General features: G+C 38.7%; 1 protein-coding gene across 4 annotated transcripts in view; it reads left to right on the top strand.

The window, feature by feature from the left end:
- PITPNC1 (phosphatidylinositol transfer protein cytoplasmic 1) overlaps window positions 1-17,394 on the top strand; it is a 79,838-nt gene that overhangs the window by 20,450 nt on the left and 41,994 nt on the right. For 3 of the 4 annotated variants that reach the window (XM_041485655.1, XM_041485652.1, XM_041485654.1), the window contains exon 2: window positions 16,186-16,334. In XM_041485655.1, the coding sequence (XP_041341589.1) occupies window positions 16,186-16,334 (149 nt within the window). The remainder of the gene's footprint in view (window positions 1-16,185; window positions 16,335-17,394) is intronic. The other variant, XM_041485653.1, reaches the window with a different exon arrangement.

Raw genomic sequence — 17,394 nt, forward strand, 5'->3', positions numbered from 1 at the left:
TTAAATTTAAAGGTTTCTATTTAGCCAAGGGATTTTCATGCATAAGTATTTATGCAAAGACTACATGTCTGTTGAATTTCAAATCCCTTTCCTAGCTCCCTGTAGGCATAAGAGCCTTCCAAAGGAAAAAAATTCTGACATTTATTTCCAATACAATGAATCATTTTTATTTAATAATTGCTATTATTTTTACCAGCAACTGAAACATTCCAGAGCCATTTTCATCGTGGCTTTCTGAGCCTGAAGTAGACACAGTAAAACATGCAATTAAAATTCAGTGGAGTTTTTACCAGCAAGAGAAGAATCTCTTGTATTGGCAGTTGTTAGCCAGTTAATGACTGGTCATCTGTTACTTTCTCTGCTCATACTTTAGATACAAATCTCTTCAATGTAAGTGGTTCATTTTCATTTACATGAACCACTTACTGCTACTGATAACATGAATTTTAAATACAATTCTGTTAATAGAAAAATACCACTACATATTTACACAATACACTGATTATGTCAGTGTTAAAAGAAATAGTTGATGATAACATAAACTTGTGTTTTACTTAACTGGCAATAACCTGCTGCAGTATCAACATCATCGTTAGCAGTATAAACAGACAGCTAGTAAATACAGAACACATGCACTAAAGTGCCTTCATTGGAATTACTGTCAGAGCAAGACTGGATTAAGTCAAACTGCCAGCTGCTTTTGGTATTTCAGGCCAGATTCGGCAAGACAGTGGCCGTTGTAAAGTCAAATACAGACCAGCAGGAGATAAAAATGGTTGTAAGTCTTCAGTTATAAGGTCCTTTATCTTTTGTTCCAAAAAAACAGTAATAAAAAAGAACTTATAGTTAAGAAAAGCTAAGAGAGAGCAAAGGCAATAGGGACAGTCCTGAGGGCAATATTGGGTTGGTTATCTCCACCTGGATTGCCTGCAAACATTGGCCTGAGTGTTGGAAACAATCTCGCCATGGGAGCACAGAGCGGTTCAGCCAAATGAGCCAGCCCACACTGAGGTGCACTGCAGTCCATGTCTGTGTTATTCTGTATTTTTTTCATCTTGTTTCACAGGTTAATTATTTGATAGCTCTTAAAACTCATCTTCTTTCAGCATCTTTTTCATAGAACCTTCAAAACCACACCTAATTTTTCATTTCGAAAAAATTCAAGGCAGTTCCACTTCTTTGAGCTTCTCACTTAATAACTACTCATACAAATCTTCAAGCTGATGGTGTTTTCTGAGACACTGTCTGAGATGAATTTCTTCTATCTTTCGTTGTATTTCTAAAACACCACATATTTGTTCATAGTTTTGAATTCTTGCAGAGACAATTGCAATTTTAGGAATTTCAATGAAGGTGTTGTGATGTGTAGAAAATCATTTTGAGAATGATATGCAATGGTAACTGAGAATTCATTTAATGTCACTTTTTCCTTCTGTTGTCATTGGAAGAAGAAATGTCACTCAAATGGCCTCAAGGAAACATTTGGTCTATGGATGAGTGGAGAGGCAAGAGTGTCTCTGCAAGTTTCCCCTCAGGATTGCATTTCTAGACTTGAGAAAGTGCATATTGTGCTTCATTGTTTCCCTAAATGTGTGTCCTCACAAAGCTGGGACAGTGACACCACAGTGACGTCTGCCAGTTACTCACGTGGCAAAGGAACTAAATGCAGAAAACCTTTCACATCATTCTGACTTCACAGGCACCTCAGCTGCAAAGATAAAAGCATCTATTTTGTAAAGGTTTAGAGGTTTGTGATATGAATCTCACCAATGGATAGAAAAGAACAGGAAAGAAAAGGAACTAAAAATGGAATGGCAAGGACTGGTGTAATATTTCAGTCCTGCAGGACTGCCTTCAATAGTAAGTGGAAAACCAATGCTAGTTTGATCTTCCTGTTGTAATGAAATTACTGAATTATCCTTTCACGTCCACAGATTAAAAAAAAAAACACAGAGGAACTTGATTGTTCATAGGTATTTATTGATATGAATGACCTTCAGCCATCCTGGCTGTCTTTGTCTTGGGGAAGTCAGTTGTTGAATAGCTGGGGCTGTCAGGGCTTTGTGGCACAGCTGAGGACTGGAATAACTGTATAAATAGCAAGCCTCAAATTCAAACCTTCTGGCTGTAGAAGAAGCATTTTGTGTCTCTGTAGCACACATCAGGTCTGAGAGGAGAAATGGAAGGTCTATTTTTAAGAAAAAGAGCCTTTCCAAGTTAAGGCAGCTACATGTGAGTTTGAGTCTCCAGTTTGTGAGTTCTGGCACCAAAAATGAAGTGACTTTCAGGGAGTCACCTGCAGTCAGGGTGTTCTCTACCAGTCCTGTGCTTGGTGCTGCTCAAGCAGTTTCCTAAATTTTGTTAGGAGGCCACCAAAACCCAGGTCCATAATGATCCATAATGCTGCGTAGTCATCCTAGTTCTATCTTATTTTGCCCATTAAAAAAAAAATAAATAGAGGAAGATAGAAGACTGCCATGAGAGCTGGGATTTGTACCTTTGGGGGGAACTGTGATGCAGTTTTGCTCCATGTGGAATTTTCTGGCCTTCACGAAGGCAGCATTGACAGGTAATACAGGAAATACTGTATGAACCCAAGGCTGAAACCCACACTTCATTTTCTTTCTTCCACTCACTGTAATTCAGATGCTAGAATGCAAAACTTTTATTTGTTCCCTGTAGCTCAGGAAGAACTGGGCAATGGGAATCCTCTGAGCTGTGAAAGAAGAGCCCTGACCCGTCACTAAAACCAGTTGAATTAAACAGACAGTTTGCCCTTTTGGAAGCCCTGTTTGGTTGTTGGATCTAAGCTTTTGTACTCTCTGTTGATGGTCATTATGTGTTTGTGTGTTAGAAATTATAGGAAGAATGAGAAAATAAAGCAATAATCAGTCATGCTTGCCAGATTCTGTAGTTTTAATGTCACTAAGTGCCATGGGAAAATGACATGAAAGCACTTGTCATCCAACAGCTCTGAATACAACCTTCCATCTTTCCTTGCCCTGAACCAGCTTTTTTGCAACATTAACTTCTCTTCTGTGTTTAGGCCTCATTTTAAACACCTTAAATATTTTTCAATAGTAATTAGTGGTTTTGCAATTTAAATTTTTAAAAAATTTAAAAATAAAAAGTTCTTTGGAACTTCTTTGGAAGTTCTTTGGAATAAAAAGTTTCTTTTGATTTTTTCATTTCCACCCCCTTTTTGGCATTAAATATTATTCTTAAGACCACTGTGTTATCATTTCTATTTTATTGTATATCTGGAGTGCTTTTTCTTTTCTAAAGTAACTTTATTTCTGTGTGTTATTTGTTTATTTAGTGTGAGTTATTGATGATCCACATTATATCAGGTGGCTGTGGAGCTAACTCAGAATCACAAGACAATGGGCACGGCAGGTTTAGTGTGGTCAACTCGAGTATACAGAGTCTAAAGAATATAGTAGATAGTATAACATAGACATAAACCTTGTGTGCATTGATGGATCCCACTGGGAATGCCAGAATTCTCCCCACATATTGCCCTACTTGCCAGCATTTGTGCTCACAGCAAGATGTCCACTTGGCTCCAAAAGTGACACTGTGAGCTTCCCACAGAGCCAAACTAGCGGCTGCCTCTCGGTGACAGTTGTGACCAGTTGAGGCAGCAAACTGCTCATTACCATCCTTTCAATCAAAGAGTAGAATTAGATGCATTCATTTATTTGGGTTTAGCTAATTGTCTGCAGCCTGGATAGAAGAAAATATTAAAGAAGCACTGCTTAGATGGGTTGTCTGTGGTGGCTTTGCTAATCCAGGATTGGGATGTAGGTGTATCAGATGCTGAGGATCAAGGAAGGTGCAGCTGAGGAATATCCCTGCTCTGCTTTTCCACTGTGTAGCTTTAATTTGTGTGTCTGAGGTGCTGGAGACAGTTCAGCCGTGGCAGTGAGGAATTCAGAGAGCCCAGATGGTTATCTGCCTCTCAGGAGAATCCTGCAGTCCATACAGAGCACAAGGCAAAACAACCACCAGGAAAAAAAAAAAAAAAAAAGAGAGAGAGAGAGAGAAATAGAGACGTTAGGTTTCCAGGCTGGATAATTAACCATTAACATTCCTTATATGTATTATATGTATTCACTCTGTAAATGAATGTGAGACACAGAGGAATGGAATATTCTAAAGATTAACAAGTGTCTGGAAAGTGACAGTGTGGATCCCGCAGGAACAGTTTGCCATGAGCTCCCACTAAAGCTGTTCCCTGAACTACTTTGCTAAAATCTTCCTAGTCAAGCTCCCAGGCCCAGCATGAAGTACCACATGTTAGAGGTTTCACTGTTTTGGTAACACCTATCAGTCAGTGTGACATCCTCTCTCTCTCTTCCCACCCCAAAAGTTTTCAAATAAGGGAGAGAGATTTAAAACAAAGCTGAGAAGCTGTCCACAAGAGCACTTGATTTGTTAGTGAGGAAATTCTTCAACCCAGCCTTTGGGCTGCTGGAGAAATCCCTGAGTGTTCCCATTAAAGCATGGCATTATCTGGTTAACAAAGCTGAGACTTCGTAAAGTGTTTAGACTAAAAAATTTTGTCATAACAAAAGCCTGTAAAAATAGTAGAAATTATCTAAACTACTATAAAAGCAATGTTTTAACTTAAAAGTAATGCAGACATGTACTGCTATACATGTTTGACTGAATCACATGCATTTAAAAGTATGTTAGACTGAAATTAGATTACTGACCAGCCTGTGAGACCTGTTTGGGCATGGATATTTTTAGTGAGTTTCATTAATGTTTTAATATTTTTTCCATCTTTTTCCGTAATTATACCTTTTTGTGTTTCCCAAGAAATAATTTACAGGCACGACATATGTCAAAGAATTCTCTAAGTTTGTCTGAATTCTTTATTTTTATGAAAAGTAATAGAGAAGGTCAAACTGTGTTGCCATGCAACAAGTTTGCGGTCTTGCTGTCTGGTCTTTCTGCATGCTATAAAAAAATCAAAATCGTAGGAGATAAAGAGTTTTCATTGGGTTGCCATTGCTGCAGCAACCACTTCCTCTCTGAGTCTGAACCAATGACAGGAGCATTTGAGGAGTAGAAGGCCCTGGGTGGCAGGCAAGGAAGTGCTGATCTCTTTGTAACTGTATTTTTAGACTCTGGTGAGGAGAGGTTTTTGTTCAGCTTGTGTGTGTGTGGTTTTTGTTTAGGGTTTTGTCAATTATTGAAGGCTTCAGCAGAATGCTTTACATTAATTCTCTGACTTTTTCCAAACCCTGCTTTTTACAGGGTGTGTGCATTTGAAGTCCTTGAGCTACATGTTTTCCATTTCAAACATGTGTCTTAGCAGAATCCAGCCTGGAGTACTCACATAAACAGTGCTCCCATGACTGTCTCAGAGCACTGTGCTGCTCTGAGAGACTGCAGGAGGAAAACCAGGTTTCAATACAGAATTCTTATCTATTTATACATTTTGTTGTTATGGCTTTCAGCTCTATTCCCTGGTGCTGCAGTACACCATGAACTCTCATACCCAAAGGATTGGTTCCAAGTGACGCAGCTGGCTCTAACTAAGGAGGAAGTGGTTAACTTGAGCAGGGAGTGCAGGAAGGCTGTTTGTTCACTTATGCAGTCAACAGGAGAGGCTTTCCATTGGGCTCAACAGGATCTGTTCCAGCTGAAGTGGCCTTTTGGAAACTTCTTCGTACTTGGAAGTTTCCAAAAGGCCATATCACAAAACAAAATTCTCATGGCGGAAAGAAAGATATTCCCACTTAGAGGTACTGAGAAATTGCTTTATCTGTTACTGGTGATGTACAAGCTACTTCAGTCCAGCACAGAACCAGGACATGCTCATTCCTCTGCTGTTTGTGCTGATCATTACTTCTGGTTTTGGTATCCAAAGGGGTAAAGCAAGGATACCTGCCCTAGAAGAGTTTTTAGTTCCCTGGTGCATGGTCAAGGCTCCCTTAGTCCCACTGGATTCTCTCAGATGCTGATATCCGCACTGATAAATTGCCAGTTGTGTCTTACAGCCCCTGCATAACCAGACTGCAGGTAGCTCTGTGGAATATAGAGATACATATTTGTTGTATAAGCTTGAGAAATTATATCCCATTTTACCCAAACATTATCACCCTCTCTAATCTTCCTAAGTATGATGATCCCACGTCATTCTTCTGTGTTGGTTAACATCTGCAGGTTTTAGTTTCCGGCACCTCCCTCTGCGCTGTTTTCAGGTTCTGTCCCAGAGGAGATGCTGTGTTTATGTAATGTTCTAGACTTCCCTTACAGAACACTAAAACCAGATAAGCACTGGTGGAATGCCTAATGCCGTGGCCCCATCTGGCAAAAACATCTGGAGAACATACAGCTTCACTTTCCTGGATTATGATAAAATTGAATTAAGCCTATAGAGTCCCTTGTCAGGAATTCTTTGCCTTCATTCTCCCATTAGTCTACATGTGGTATGGAAGGAATGTCTGCTCTGGAAGCTTTTCAGTCAGGAATGTGGTCCTTCCTGGAAATTTTGCTTATACTTACGTAAGAGCTTCTGTTCTGCATAGTGCTGGAAGGCAGCAATGCTGCTCAGCTGTACATCATCAGAGAACTTGCACCTTCAAGGTGGAGAAGTTTGAAATGAAAGGTTGTGTGCTCTAACTCTAGACAAATACATGAGCACCCTGACACCTCCAGCATGTGCACCCCCAGGTGTCTCAGCTGCTTTTTGTTCTGCAGCAAAACCCAGGTTCCTGCCCAAGAGTTTATTTGGCTGCAGTTTTGATTTTCCATAAGTCAGTAGCAGGCAAACAGATTTCTCCCCTAAATGTCCTCCCAAGATTTATTAGAGATTCATGCATGTAACAGAGGCATAGGTACAAAAGTAATAAGTTCCTACGGTAGTGATTCATTTCAGCATGGGGGCATTTCGTCACAGATATATAGAGTAGGTACTTAAATTGCAAATGTTTGTTCTAATTAAATAAAATGGGAAAATTATATCTTCTTTCAGTATTAGTTTTGAGACTTCAGTGTATCTCAGAAATCTGGGGAGGAAAGTATGTCTTAATTTCCTTCTTATGCAATTGCTCTCATGTGCTTCCTTCCATCAGATGACTTCAGATAACCTTAATATTTTCATCATCCTGATCCCTGTGTGAGATGCAGAGATGCAGGAGTGACCTCAACTATTTACAGTCACTGAGTTCTTTATAATATTATTTTTATCTATAGGATGCAGGAATAAAACAAGTGCATTTTATAAACTAAATTGGAATCAGTTTTATTTTAGAAGATCAGAAAGTAGGATGAAGTATTTCTGATAATAAAATGAAATATTCTGGACTGTGAATATATTTTTATTTCACTGTATGTAGCAAACAAAATTTCATTTTCTTCTGAATAAAATATCAGAAGGCAGATTGGAATTTGTCTTGCTCAGCTTGTTACTACTAAGTACTAAATTCTGATGCTGTTTTATTCATTGTAGATTGTGCATACTAAGAAAGTTCTCATTTTTCCATATTTATAAGCAGAATTTTATTGCCTAAAATGCATTGTAAGGAACTTGCTTGCCAAAAAATGTAATTGCAGAATTATTCCCTGCTGTGATTCTGACAAAGTTTATGGAATCCTTTGTAGTCTCTTTGGTGCTTCTAAACTCAAAGTTTGCTCAAATTTTTTTCTCAAAGCATTGAATTCTCTGCACTTGAAAGTTGATGGTGTTGGCGTGAGAGAGATTTTTCAAGTCATAAAAATGAGTAATTACTGAAGAAGACTAATTAGAGAAAAGGAGCCTGAGGGGAAAGAAGTTCTACTTAAACATTAAGCAAATACCATTAGCCATGCAAAAAGAGAAAATCATTTCTAAAAGCATGAATAGATGCACACGTGTTTGGTCCATTTATAGTTAAAGATAAACCTAACTCTCAAGTCTATTTCTGCACTTCATTGAATTTTGAAAGGGTCAAAGGACATATGAAACTCTAAATACTCCCAGCTTAACCTGAACTGAATTAAAATAACTAAATTTTTTAAATCCTGCACTTCACAGAAGTCAACCTGCCTGTTCAAAGCCAGCTTTGACACATTGTGTGGCTGGCTGGCCACAGCACATCCCAGCTCTGGCCAGCTAAAATGTGTTTAATATGCAGGGCACATGAGTCAGTTTCTTCTCTTCCCCCCACAAATCATGTTTGTTTTAATGGAAAAAACAGGTAACAGCTTTTGCTGTCAGGTTTAATAGAGCAAGCTTCTCCATCACCATCACTGAGCCATGGAGAATGTTCCATTTCACTGTGAGTGAAATAGAGTCCTGTGCCACCCCATGTGCAGGGCTCGTGCCTGCTGCTGGGAAGAGATTGGTGACAGGGATCAAGAAGAATGCCCACACTTTTCCACTCTGGCTGTTCTTGGAATATCTGAAATGGAAATAATGTTTTCCTGGAATATCAGGAAAAGAGTTTATGTCATTGAAAAACCTTTAGTAACCTCTACAAAAATTATGTTGCAGTTTTACTTCATTTTACTGCAGTCTAAGTTAAAATTTTAAGATATTTACTGAACAACTCCTTAAGCTTCAGGCTTTAAATTAACAATGACCTCATGAATGAATTGTAGTAAACAAATAAAAGATGCTTTTGCCTTAGAAGAAGATTCAGTAATGTTTGATAGTTATCAAACTGATTGTGCACTGTAAAGCAGAGTGAACTGTGCATGAAAAGCAGGAAGCTGGAATCAAGGCAGGGCATGTTTGCAGACAATCAATCAGAGCAGGTACTCATAAAGAGGGCTGAGAAGATGTGGAGAGTGGCCAGTGTGCAGCACTGACAGACTGCTCAAGACACACAGTGAGTCCCTTTTAGCTGTTCTTTATGTGCACAGAGGACTTCTGAGACAGCCTCCGGAAATGTATCTGCATTCCTTGCAGGAAATACATGGATAAATCTACATAATAGAATATCATCAGTATTTATGTACAAAGCACATAGTGTACACGCTTGAAAAATGTAACCAGCTGACTCACTGTAAAATATTGTTAATGAAAACTGATTCTTAAAAATTGTATGAGCTTGTACACTCCAGATAAACAGCTGGCTTTTCTCAATAGCACAGCTGGTGTAGAAGCATAAAATGACTACAATTTGAACAGGACACGAGCTATATTTGGCAAACCATTTGCATGAAAGCTGAACATTTGCAACTTAATTTTCATTTATTTTCATTTTCATTGTACACCTATTAAGCAGAGATCTAGACCTGTTCCTGTTGGTTTCAGTAGCACTTGTTTAGCTGTAAGCCACTATGTGCCAGGGTATCGTAAACTTAGAGTGGGCCATGTTGCTTCAGCTGAAAATACCAGAGGAAGATACCGACTTTCAACATCCAGTGTGTCATTGCTGTACTGTCATTCATGGGAATTTAGGCAGATAAAGTATCTTGAGGATGTAATTTCTTCCTTGAAAAGGCAAAGCAAACATGAAAGCAGTAAGAATGGCACTTCACAGCATGCAAAAGTCAACTGTTCCTACTGCAACTGTTAGTTTGTGAGGCTACAAAAGCATGTTCCCATGAATTTGGGCAACAGTAAAGAATACTGCTGATGCAAGTCAGCAGATGTGTAGTGCTTTGTGATTCACAGATGCATGAAGGAATTAGTTGAAAGAAAAATTTCAAGCTCAACTCTAAACTCTGACTGGTCAGATTCTTTATATATTACTGCAGGGAGTGACATTTATACAACCAAATAATTTGCATGATTTGCTGGGGCCTCAAATCACTACAGTGAATTATGCTAAGATTTAGATTTTAGGACCTAGATGTTTGGTGTTATTCCTTGATTGATCTTTTGTATAGATAAAAACAGATTTCCTTTTGAGGACAAACATTTGGAAGTCTACCTTTGCTCCTGGAGCTACTTTCTCATATTTGTTCCTCGGGGACAGCCATTTAAAATACCAGTTCCTAAAAACTTCTTTGCACTTTAGATGTTTCTACATGACAAAGAGAATGCAGTGCAAACATGCCTGGTTTGCTCTAAACATCTTAGCTTAGAAACAGGAAGTCAAACAATCCATTAGTGCAGACTCCACACTGCTGTTTGGCCAGGCTAAAGGAGATTTAGGGTCAGGTCAGCAGGCTGGGAATCTCCGCACAGCACTGCACTGGGCTGTAAGAACCACCCCCTTCTGCCTTCTCTGTTTACTGTTCATCCTTTCCTTGCAGAATTTCCCAAGCAGTCAAACCCAGCAGTCCTCTTTTCATAGGACCTTAGCCCACAATGTCATTATTTTACCAGGAAAATCACTGTTTTGGAAATATAAACCACTACTTTCACACTGGTAAATTGTGCTACATAAGAGAGGCTTCCAAATTCAAATTTACATTGAATTTATTTTCTTCCTTCTTTTTTTTCTGCCTCTCTAGGAAAAAGGGATTATTTCAGTGGTAAGTTTTTTTACTCTGCAGTGACTGATTTCTCTCCATAGCAATGTCCTGCAGTAAAAGCTTGAGCTGGTGGTTATCAAGGGATACCCACCTCCATTGCTTGCAAAGTGGTGGCTCTGTGCCCCAACTGAAACCAAACCAAACCAAACCAAATTCCTAATTCCAAAAGCAACCAAGGAGGAGCCAAAACAAACCCACCCATACATGAAAAATCAGATACCAGCACACTGCACATTCCTCTATTCTTGTTAAAACCAATGTAGGAATGTTAATAACAAGGCAAACAAATCACTTTGTCAGAAGCTGAAGCTTGTGTCATGGAAAGAACTCCTGAAATTATTGTTAATAGCCATGAATCATCACCTACAGGAGTCTGGGGATCAGAGGGCACAACCTCAGTGCTCCACCAGCCAGAGCTGTAATTCCCCACACGTGAGAGCATGAGGATGCATCAGGATTCACCCATTGCAGATTAAATGATGTCTAATAATACTAACATGAAGGATTTATGGTTAGTGAGGGAGATTAGAGAAACCACTTCTGTTTAAGTAATTATCATTAAGAATTAAAAAGAAATTACTGGTGTGTCTTGTGGTAACAGCACTGAGCTGGAATCATGGAGGCTAAATTCCCTGCTCAACCACAGACATATTTTTTAAGGTTGATGTATTAATTTCTGTTTCAATTAATCAAACATGAAATAAGGTTAATACTTTCTTTGCCTATGTTCAGTGTCTAACTGGAGGCTTTTCATATCTATAGCAGTGTAGGGCTTATGTCTTGATGAGGACCTGAAAACAATGCCCTCAACATCAAAACAAACACAGTAGGAAACCTCAGTGTATCCTCCTAAACAAAGATATTTACTCAAGCAAGTACATTTCCAAACAATTTATTCCAGAGGTAAAATATCTCTGTAAAACTGCTGGGAAGAGATTGCTGGGAGTGATGGGCTGTGCATGTTTGGACAAGTAACTTACCTGGGGATCAGCATGTTTGTGTCATGGTAGTCCTTTGAGGAATAATCAGCAATTGTTTTAAATAATTCACAATGTGGAAAAGTGATAAGTAATATTCCTGTTAATACTTTTAGTGGAAAAAAAAACCTGAGTCCTGGAACACATTCACAAGGAGCACACAGAGCATCTTGCAAAGACTAAGACCTAAAAATACATCAGAAATGTATCAATCAATTTTAAGATTGTTTTCTGTGAATGAGACAGAATTCTATAAATCAGAATTCCGTTATAAAATTGCTACTCTTTTACCATAATCCATGCCCTTGGTTTCAGTGTAGCTGGACTGATATAACTGATAATGAAGCTGATTAATTGTATTTTCTTGCTAGAAATAAATCTTAACTAAATTGAGGTCAATGACAAAACAAGTATTGCCATCAGTGGAGGCAGGGTTGAACCTTCAGAGCTGCCTTTGTGCATGAGGACAAATCTATTTCATATTACTTGTTGCTGCTTTTTTGCTTTTTTTCTGTTTTACCTTTGCAATTTTCTGAGAACAGGACCAGAAGCCACTGGCATGTTTTAGCATGAACATGTGTGAGAAATACTTTCCACTGTCAAAATGCAGCTCACCAAACAATCATTACCTTGAGCAGGCAGAAAAGACACTCAGTGTGTTCTGGACTCCAGCTCCTCTCTGCAGAAAGGGATCTCACTACTGGCTTAGAACAAAAAATTGAACAAATTGAAATGGCAGCACCATCCCTGATGATTTAGACTAGTTACAGAGAAGTAAAAGTAGATGAAAGTGTTCAACCATTCTTTTGAATATGAGAATTATGTAAGACGAAGCCAATGATAAAACTGTTAATTTTCTGTGAGCATTCAGATAACAACTTCAAGGAGTCATATGAAAATTTCAGATATGAGATCATTTTGGCATAATTTCTCCTTTGAGAGAGTTTTATTTTTTATATTCCACCTGAAGTTTGAAAGTTTGTACTCTGAGACTTGCATTAAATCAAAACCTGAGCAATAGGCAGTCAGGCTGAAAAAATTCAGACGTGGTTTGTACAAAGATGTCTTGTGCAGCTCCTGCTGGAGATGGTGGGAGCTCTACAAATGAAAGATGGGTGGGGTGGACCCGATGTAAATTTTTTTTCATTTTTTTCTTTTTTTTTTTCCCCCCCTCCTATCTGAGGAATAAAAATGCTTCTGGTCTCACTTATAATTTTAAACAAAATCAGATTGACCATCCTTATGCTATTGCTAGCATGAGCCTTGTTTCTTCTATGACTAAATCCCAACAGCAAACACCATCTGCCTGTTGAAGGAGCAGGCAAGTCACCACCGAGACAAATTCTCACTCATTAGGGCTTGGGAAACATCAGGGCTGTTTTTCCACATTCTGTGCATTTGTTTATTGAAGTTCTTGCTCTGATATTGAATAAATTTTCCCCTATTAAACTGAAGAATTTACAAAGAGTTTTGGTCCAGATCCAAATTTGTATCAGGTGCCGTTGTGTGAAATTTTACTGAATTCCTTGAAACATTAGATGGTCTTGAAAAATTATCTTACAGCTAAGAACACAGAAATTCAGACTGTGATAGAGCAAAATAAATAGTAGTGGCACGTCAGTTTACCCTTGCAGGAATAATGTGTATCAATTACTGTTGTGAAACGATTCTTAAGTGCTATTTCTCCACAACATCCATAGGAACTAAGAAAAAGCTGTGACTTTTTATTCAGGTATTTAAATTCCAGCAAATTCTAAAAGGCACATCTTTGCCTTGGATTTTATTCATGTAAGTAGAAACATACACTTGAAAAAATGCTATTTTATCTGAAATAATAGTTATGCACTCTCTGATTTAGTAAAGTACTATTATTTTGAAAGTTAACATTTTCCATTCTGCTCTAGAATGATTTTAACATTTTGTACAGCAGGTAGAAACAAATGAATAGCACACCAAAGTGCTAAGTTAGCTACTTTAAAGTACATGTACAAATATGTTTCCTTTGCTGAATGCAGCTCCTTTCCAGCAGGCCTGCCTGGCCACTTCAGTTGTTATGAAAGGTCACAGAATGGGCTGGGTTGGAAGGGACCTCAAAGCTCCTCTCATTCCAACCCCTGCTGTGGGCAGGGATGTCACCCCCTGGACCAGGCTGCTCAGGGCTCCATTCAAGCTGGCTTTGAAGGTGGATATTTCTACTGGACTGGTGTCAGATCCACAGCTATGGAAAGTCATCGCCTGCAGAAGGCCGGGAGCAGTGGGGTTCCTGCAGGAGAGCTGTCCAGCAGTGGTGCCTTCTGTTCCCTTCAGCATCTTCCAAACGGGAGGCACCGTGCTGGGCTGCCTGGATACCTTCTGTGAGATCGTGGGCACGACTGGAACGTGTGTGACTTTGAGCCTCAGCAGAGGAAAACCTTCCTTCAGGCACTGACTGTGCAGCATCTGGAAAGCAGTTGCTTTGACAGCAGTGACCCTCATCTGCAGAGTGGGCACAAGGCTCAGCCCCCTTAAACTTCTGCTCAGATTCATTTACAGTCTTTGGGATTTGGCATCTTGCAAGCATTTTATGGTGGGGTGGGTCCATGAAAGAACAACAACCTGTTAACAAAACGTGGTGTTGTGGGGGTTCATGTTGCTGAGACAAATGAGGGCATCAGTACAACCCCACATTTGGTTGTCAGTGGGAAAGTACATTCATCCTGATATTTCTGAGCCAACATTTCCAACAGAAACTGAGGTGTTTGTATTTGACCATTAAAAGTGAGAGCAAACTTGCAAAGGACTACATGGACATAGGAAATTGATATGTGCAATTATGAAACACTTTCCAGAGGTGTCCATGGCAACTAAAATTCATAACTTTATGGGATAACAAAAATCCCAATAGAGATCATGATCGAAATATTGACTTTATGTCAAACTGTAATTCCTCTCTCCACTCCTCATCTATCCTTTTCATATTCCACAGGATACAAATTACTGACCTCTTCTTTCCATTAGAAGATAAGGACCTTATCACCTTTCCTCTTTTCTGCCATCCTTATCACTCTACAGGCAGGAAGTCTGTGCTCCCAGGTGGTCTAATTGATACATATCTAATTAAAGGCAAAGCATTTTTTCTCAACTTGTATTCAGCTTTTAAGTGTGTTGCTTTGATTTCAGACCTGAAGAACAGCTTTGTGTGCCTGAAATTTATTCTTTTTCAAACTGTACTAATTGATCAAATCAAATGTACTACAAACTTTGCCTTCACTGTGCACCAATACATTCATTTTTGTTAGAGAAAAAGAGAAAACAATTTGTCATGGATCTAGTTAAAAGTTATGTGTGTGGTCTGCAGCTCTTCAGAGCCTTTGCGATAAGGACAAAATGTTCAAATAAGATGAGACAGAGAAAAAGGATTCAGTAGAGAAAAAGGTAGAGAAGTGGATTAGCAAGTAAAACAATGTTAAGACTTACTCTCTTAAATCAAGATGGAAGTTCCAAATTTCTTACCTTCTTGGGGCCTATTGCTATAGGGGAAAAAATTTGGACTATGCAAAATTGAGGAACTAATATAGGGTGCCCTGCATCCTCCTATTCATTATCATTTTGTTTAGTAAGACTGTCTTGTTGCCAGTTGCTAATAAGGTTTGCGATGGTTTGGGGGTTTTTCTGAGCTAATTGCTCTTTTGATTTGGGCTCTTTAAAGTATGTGATAGGTTTGCTGTTATAATACGCAATAACCACAAGAATCTCATCGAATTTTCTGAGGACAGACTGTCACAAGCCTTTTGTTTGCCTGTGCTGAGTTGGTACTTGGCAGCTTGTGTGGTAGCTCAGCCATTCTCTAAATTAACAGGTTGTTCTTTGTATTTGAAGGGGGATTGATGTGATTGAAGTGATTAGCAAGTATATGCCTAAACAAATTGCTCTGAGGGAGAGAGGGGTCCAATCAAGAAAACTGGATAGCTCCAAAGACACTTTATTGGAAGAACCCTGGTACGTTCAAGAGTGTGCAAAGAACTTGAGAATAAAATTTCAGACCAGAATATGATTGGGAAACTACAACTTTACTCTAAAACCTTTGTTAATGAAAGTTCAACAATATATTTTTGGTAGATTTCTTTGGAGGCAAAAGCCCTGATGCAGATAGACGACATAGAGAGAAAAAAATCAAGTGCAACAATTTATTTTTTTATGATAGAAAAGTTGGGCTGATCCTCACAGTGTTTGGCTTCCTAAGTTACTTGAGAGTCTATAGAAAAATTATCATTGAAGTGCTTAAATGCATTTTAATAATATTGCCAAGTGACTCAAACTTCTTTTGTCAAAGGACTTGGAGTCTACATGGTTTTTTTTCCTTAAGAGATGGTGCTCTTGTCTCTGTGGACCAGCCATAGTTACCCCAAATCTTATTGCAGGGCTTCATTGTGTTGGCAGGGCAGGAGAATCCTGTGTCCCACAGAATTTTAGAGTTCACCTGTTGGTTAAAATCCCTTTACATTTCAGCATGTGGAAGCACTAGATTAACTGTTTACTTAGTCTTAACTAATATACTTAAAAATATATAATCTAATAATAGAGGACTGGCCTAATTCTTTACATGTGTATGCACACAGGTTTTGTTATTTTTTCCACAAGTGACACTATGGACTTCATAAGATAATGGGAGGACCCCAAAAATACTGGTTTTCACCTTCACACTACCTTTTATTTACACGTGGTAGTATATAATTGACTAAGATTTGCTTTTAAATGCATGTGTAACATAAAACTACTATACTTTGTTCTTGGTTTTGCCTTGCAGTACAGAATTGGACAGCTGTACATGATCAGCAAGCACAGCCATGAGCAGAGTGACCGAGGGGAGGGTGTGGAAGTGGTGCAGAACGAGCCCTATGAAGATCCCAACCATGGCAATGGTCAGCTAACAGAAAAACGAGTCTATCTCAACAGGCAAGTGCAGTAGAACTGTTCTCCCAGCATGGACTGTAAGAAAATTTTGCAAGGAATGCAGGCAACAGCCTTTCTGTTTCATAAGAAGATGTTCCCACAGTGTTTCCTGGTAGCCATGGGGAGGTGGGATAGATCAGTGGTTTGAAATAGAGGAATTACCTGCTATTCCTTCTAAAGCATATAATTATTCTCCACGAGAAGGAATTATAAGGAATATAAGGAAAAATATGAATATATATTGGAGTTCAGAATATACTGAAAATGAGAACTTTTGTTTTCTTCTACACTTAATTGTTTGTCATTCTGCTTTCCAAAATCATTGGGGAGGGGGAGCCAAAAAACTAAACAGCAAAACCAGCAAAGAACCACCCTCCAAGAAAAATAAAACTGAACCATTAGACAGGTTTAAACTTAATGTCATGTCAAAATTAATCATGTCACAGAGCCAGCATTTTTGTTGACTGTATTTTGCCTCAGCAAAGTTAATTGACATTATGAATGACCATTGTACAATATCAGCCTTCTGGATCATTAGGCTTAAAGACATGGTGGAAAATTTGGGGGTTTTCTCCCTGAAGTTCCATCATTTCTTAGAGTGAAGTATTTGTCTTCCTCTGCTGAAATGATACTGCTGAGGTTCAACATCTCCACACTCACAGGCTGGAGATGTTCAGATATATATATTTGTGCAATATGAGAGATATTGCACAATCTGTTCCCATTTTTACTACTGCTGATTTAATTGAATACCACTGCTTTTCCTGAAGTTCTTCTTTTCTCCTGGGCCTGTTTCATTGTATTAAACTTATGCTCTGCAGCATTTCTGAAGTGAGCATACAAACACTGGGGCTATTGCTTCTACATTACATTTTCCTCCTGCACTGCAAATCTGACATATCTAACCTTAATTCAGGCCAAATTTAATCAGCAGTGATGTTGCACACACACACACACAGAAGAGTTCAATAATATATATCTTGCCAACATTTCATATTATTGTGATTGTAAGTGTTCTCTCACAGGCTAGATACAGGACTTGGGAAAAATCAATATATGTGTT

Source organism: Pyrgilauda ruficollis, unplaced genomic scaffold (assembly GCF_017590135.1).
Source record: "Pyrgilauda ruficollis isolate IOZ18807 unplaced genomic scaffold, ASM1759013v1 scaffold72, whole genome shotgun sequence".
NCBI lineage: Eukaryota > Metazoa > Chordata > Aves > Passeriformes > Passeridae > Pyrgilauda > Pyrgilauda ruficollis.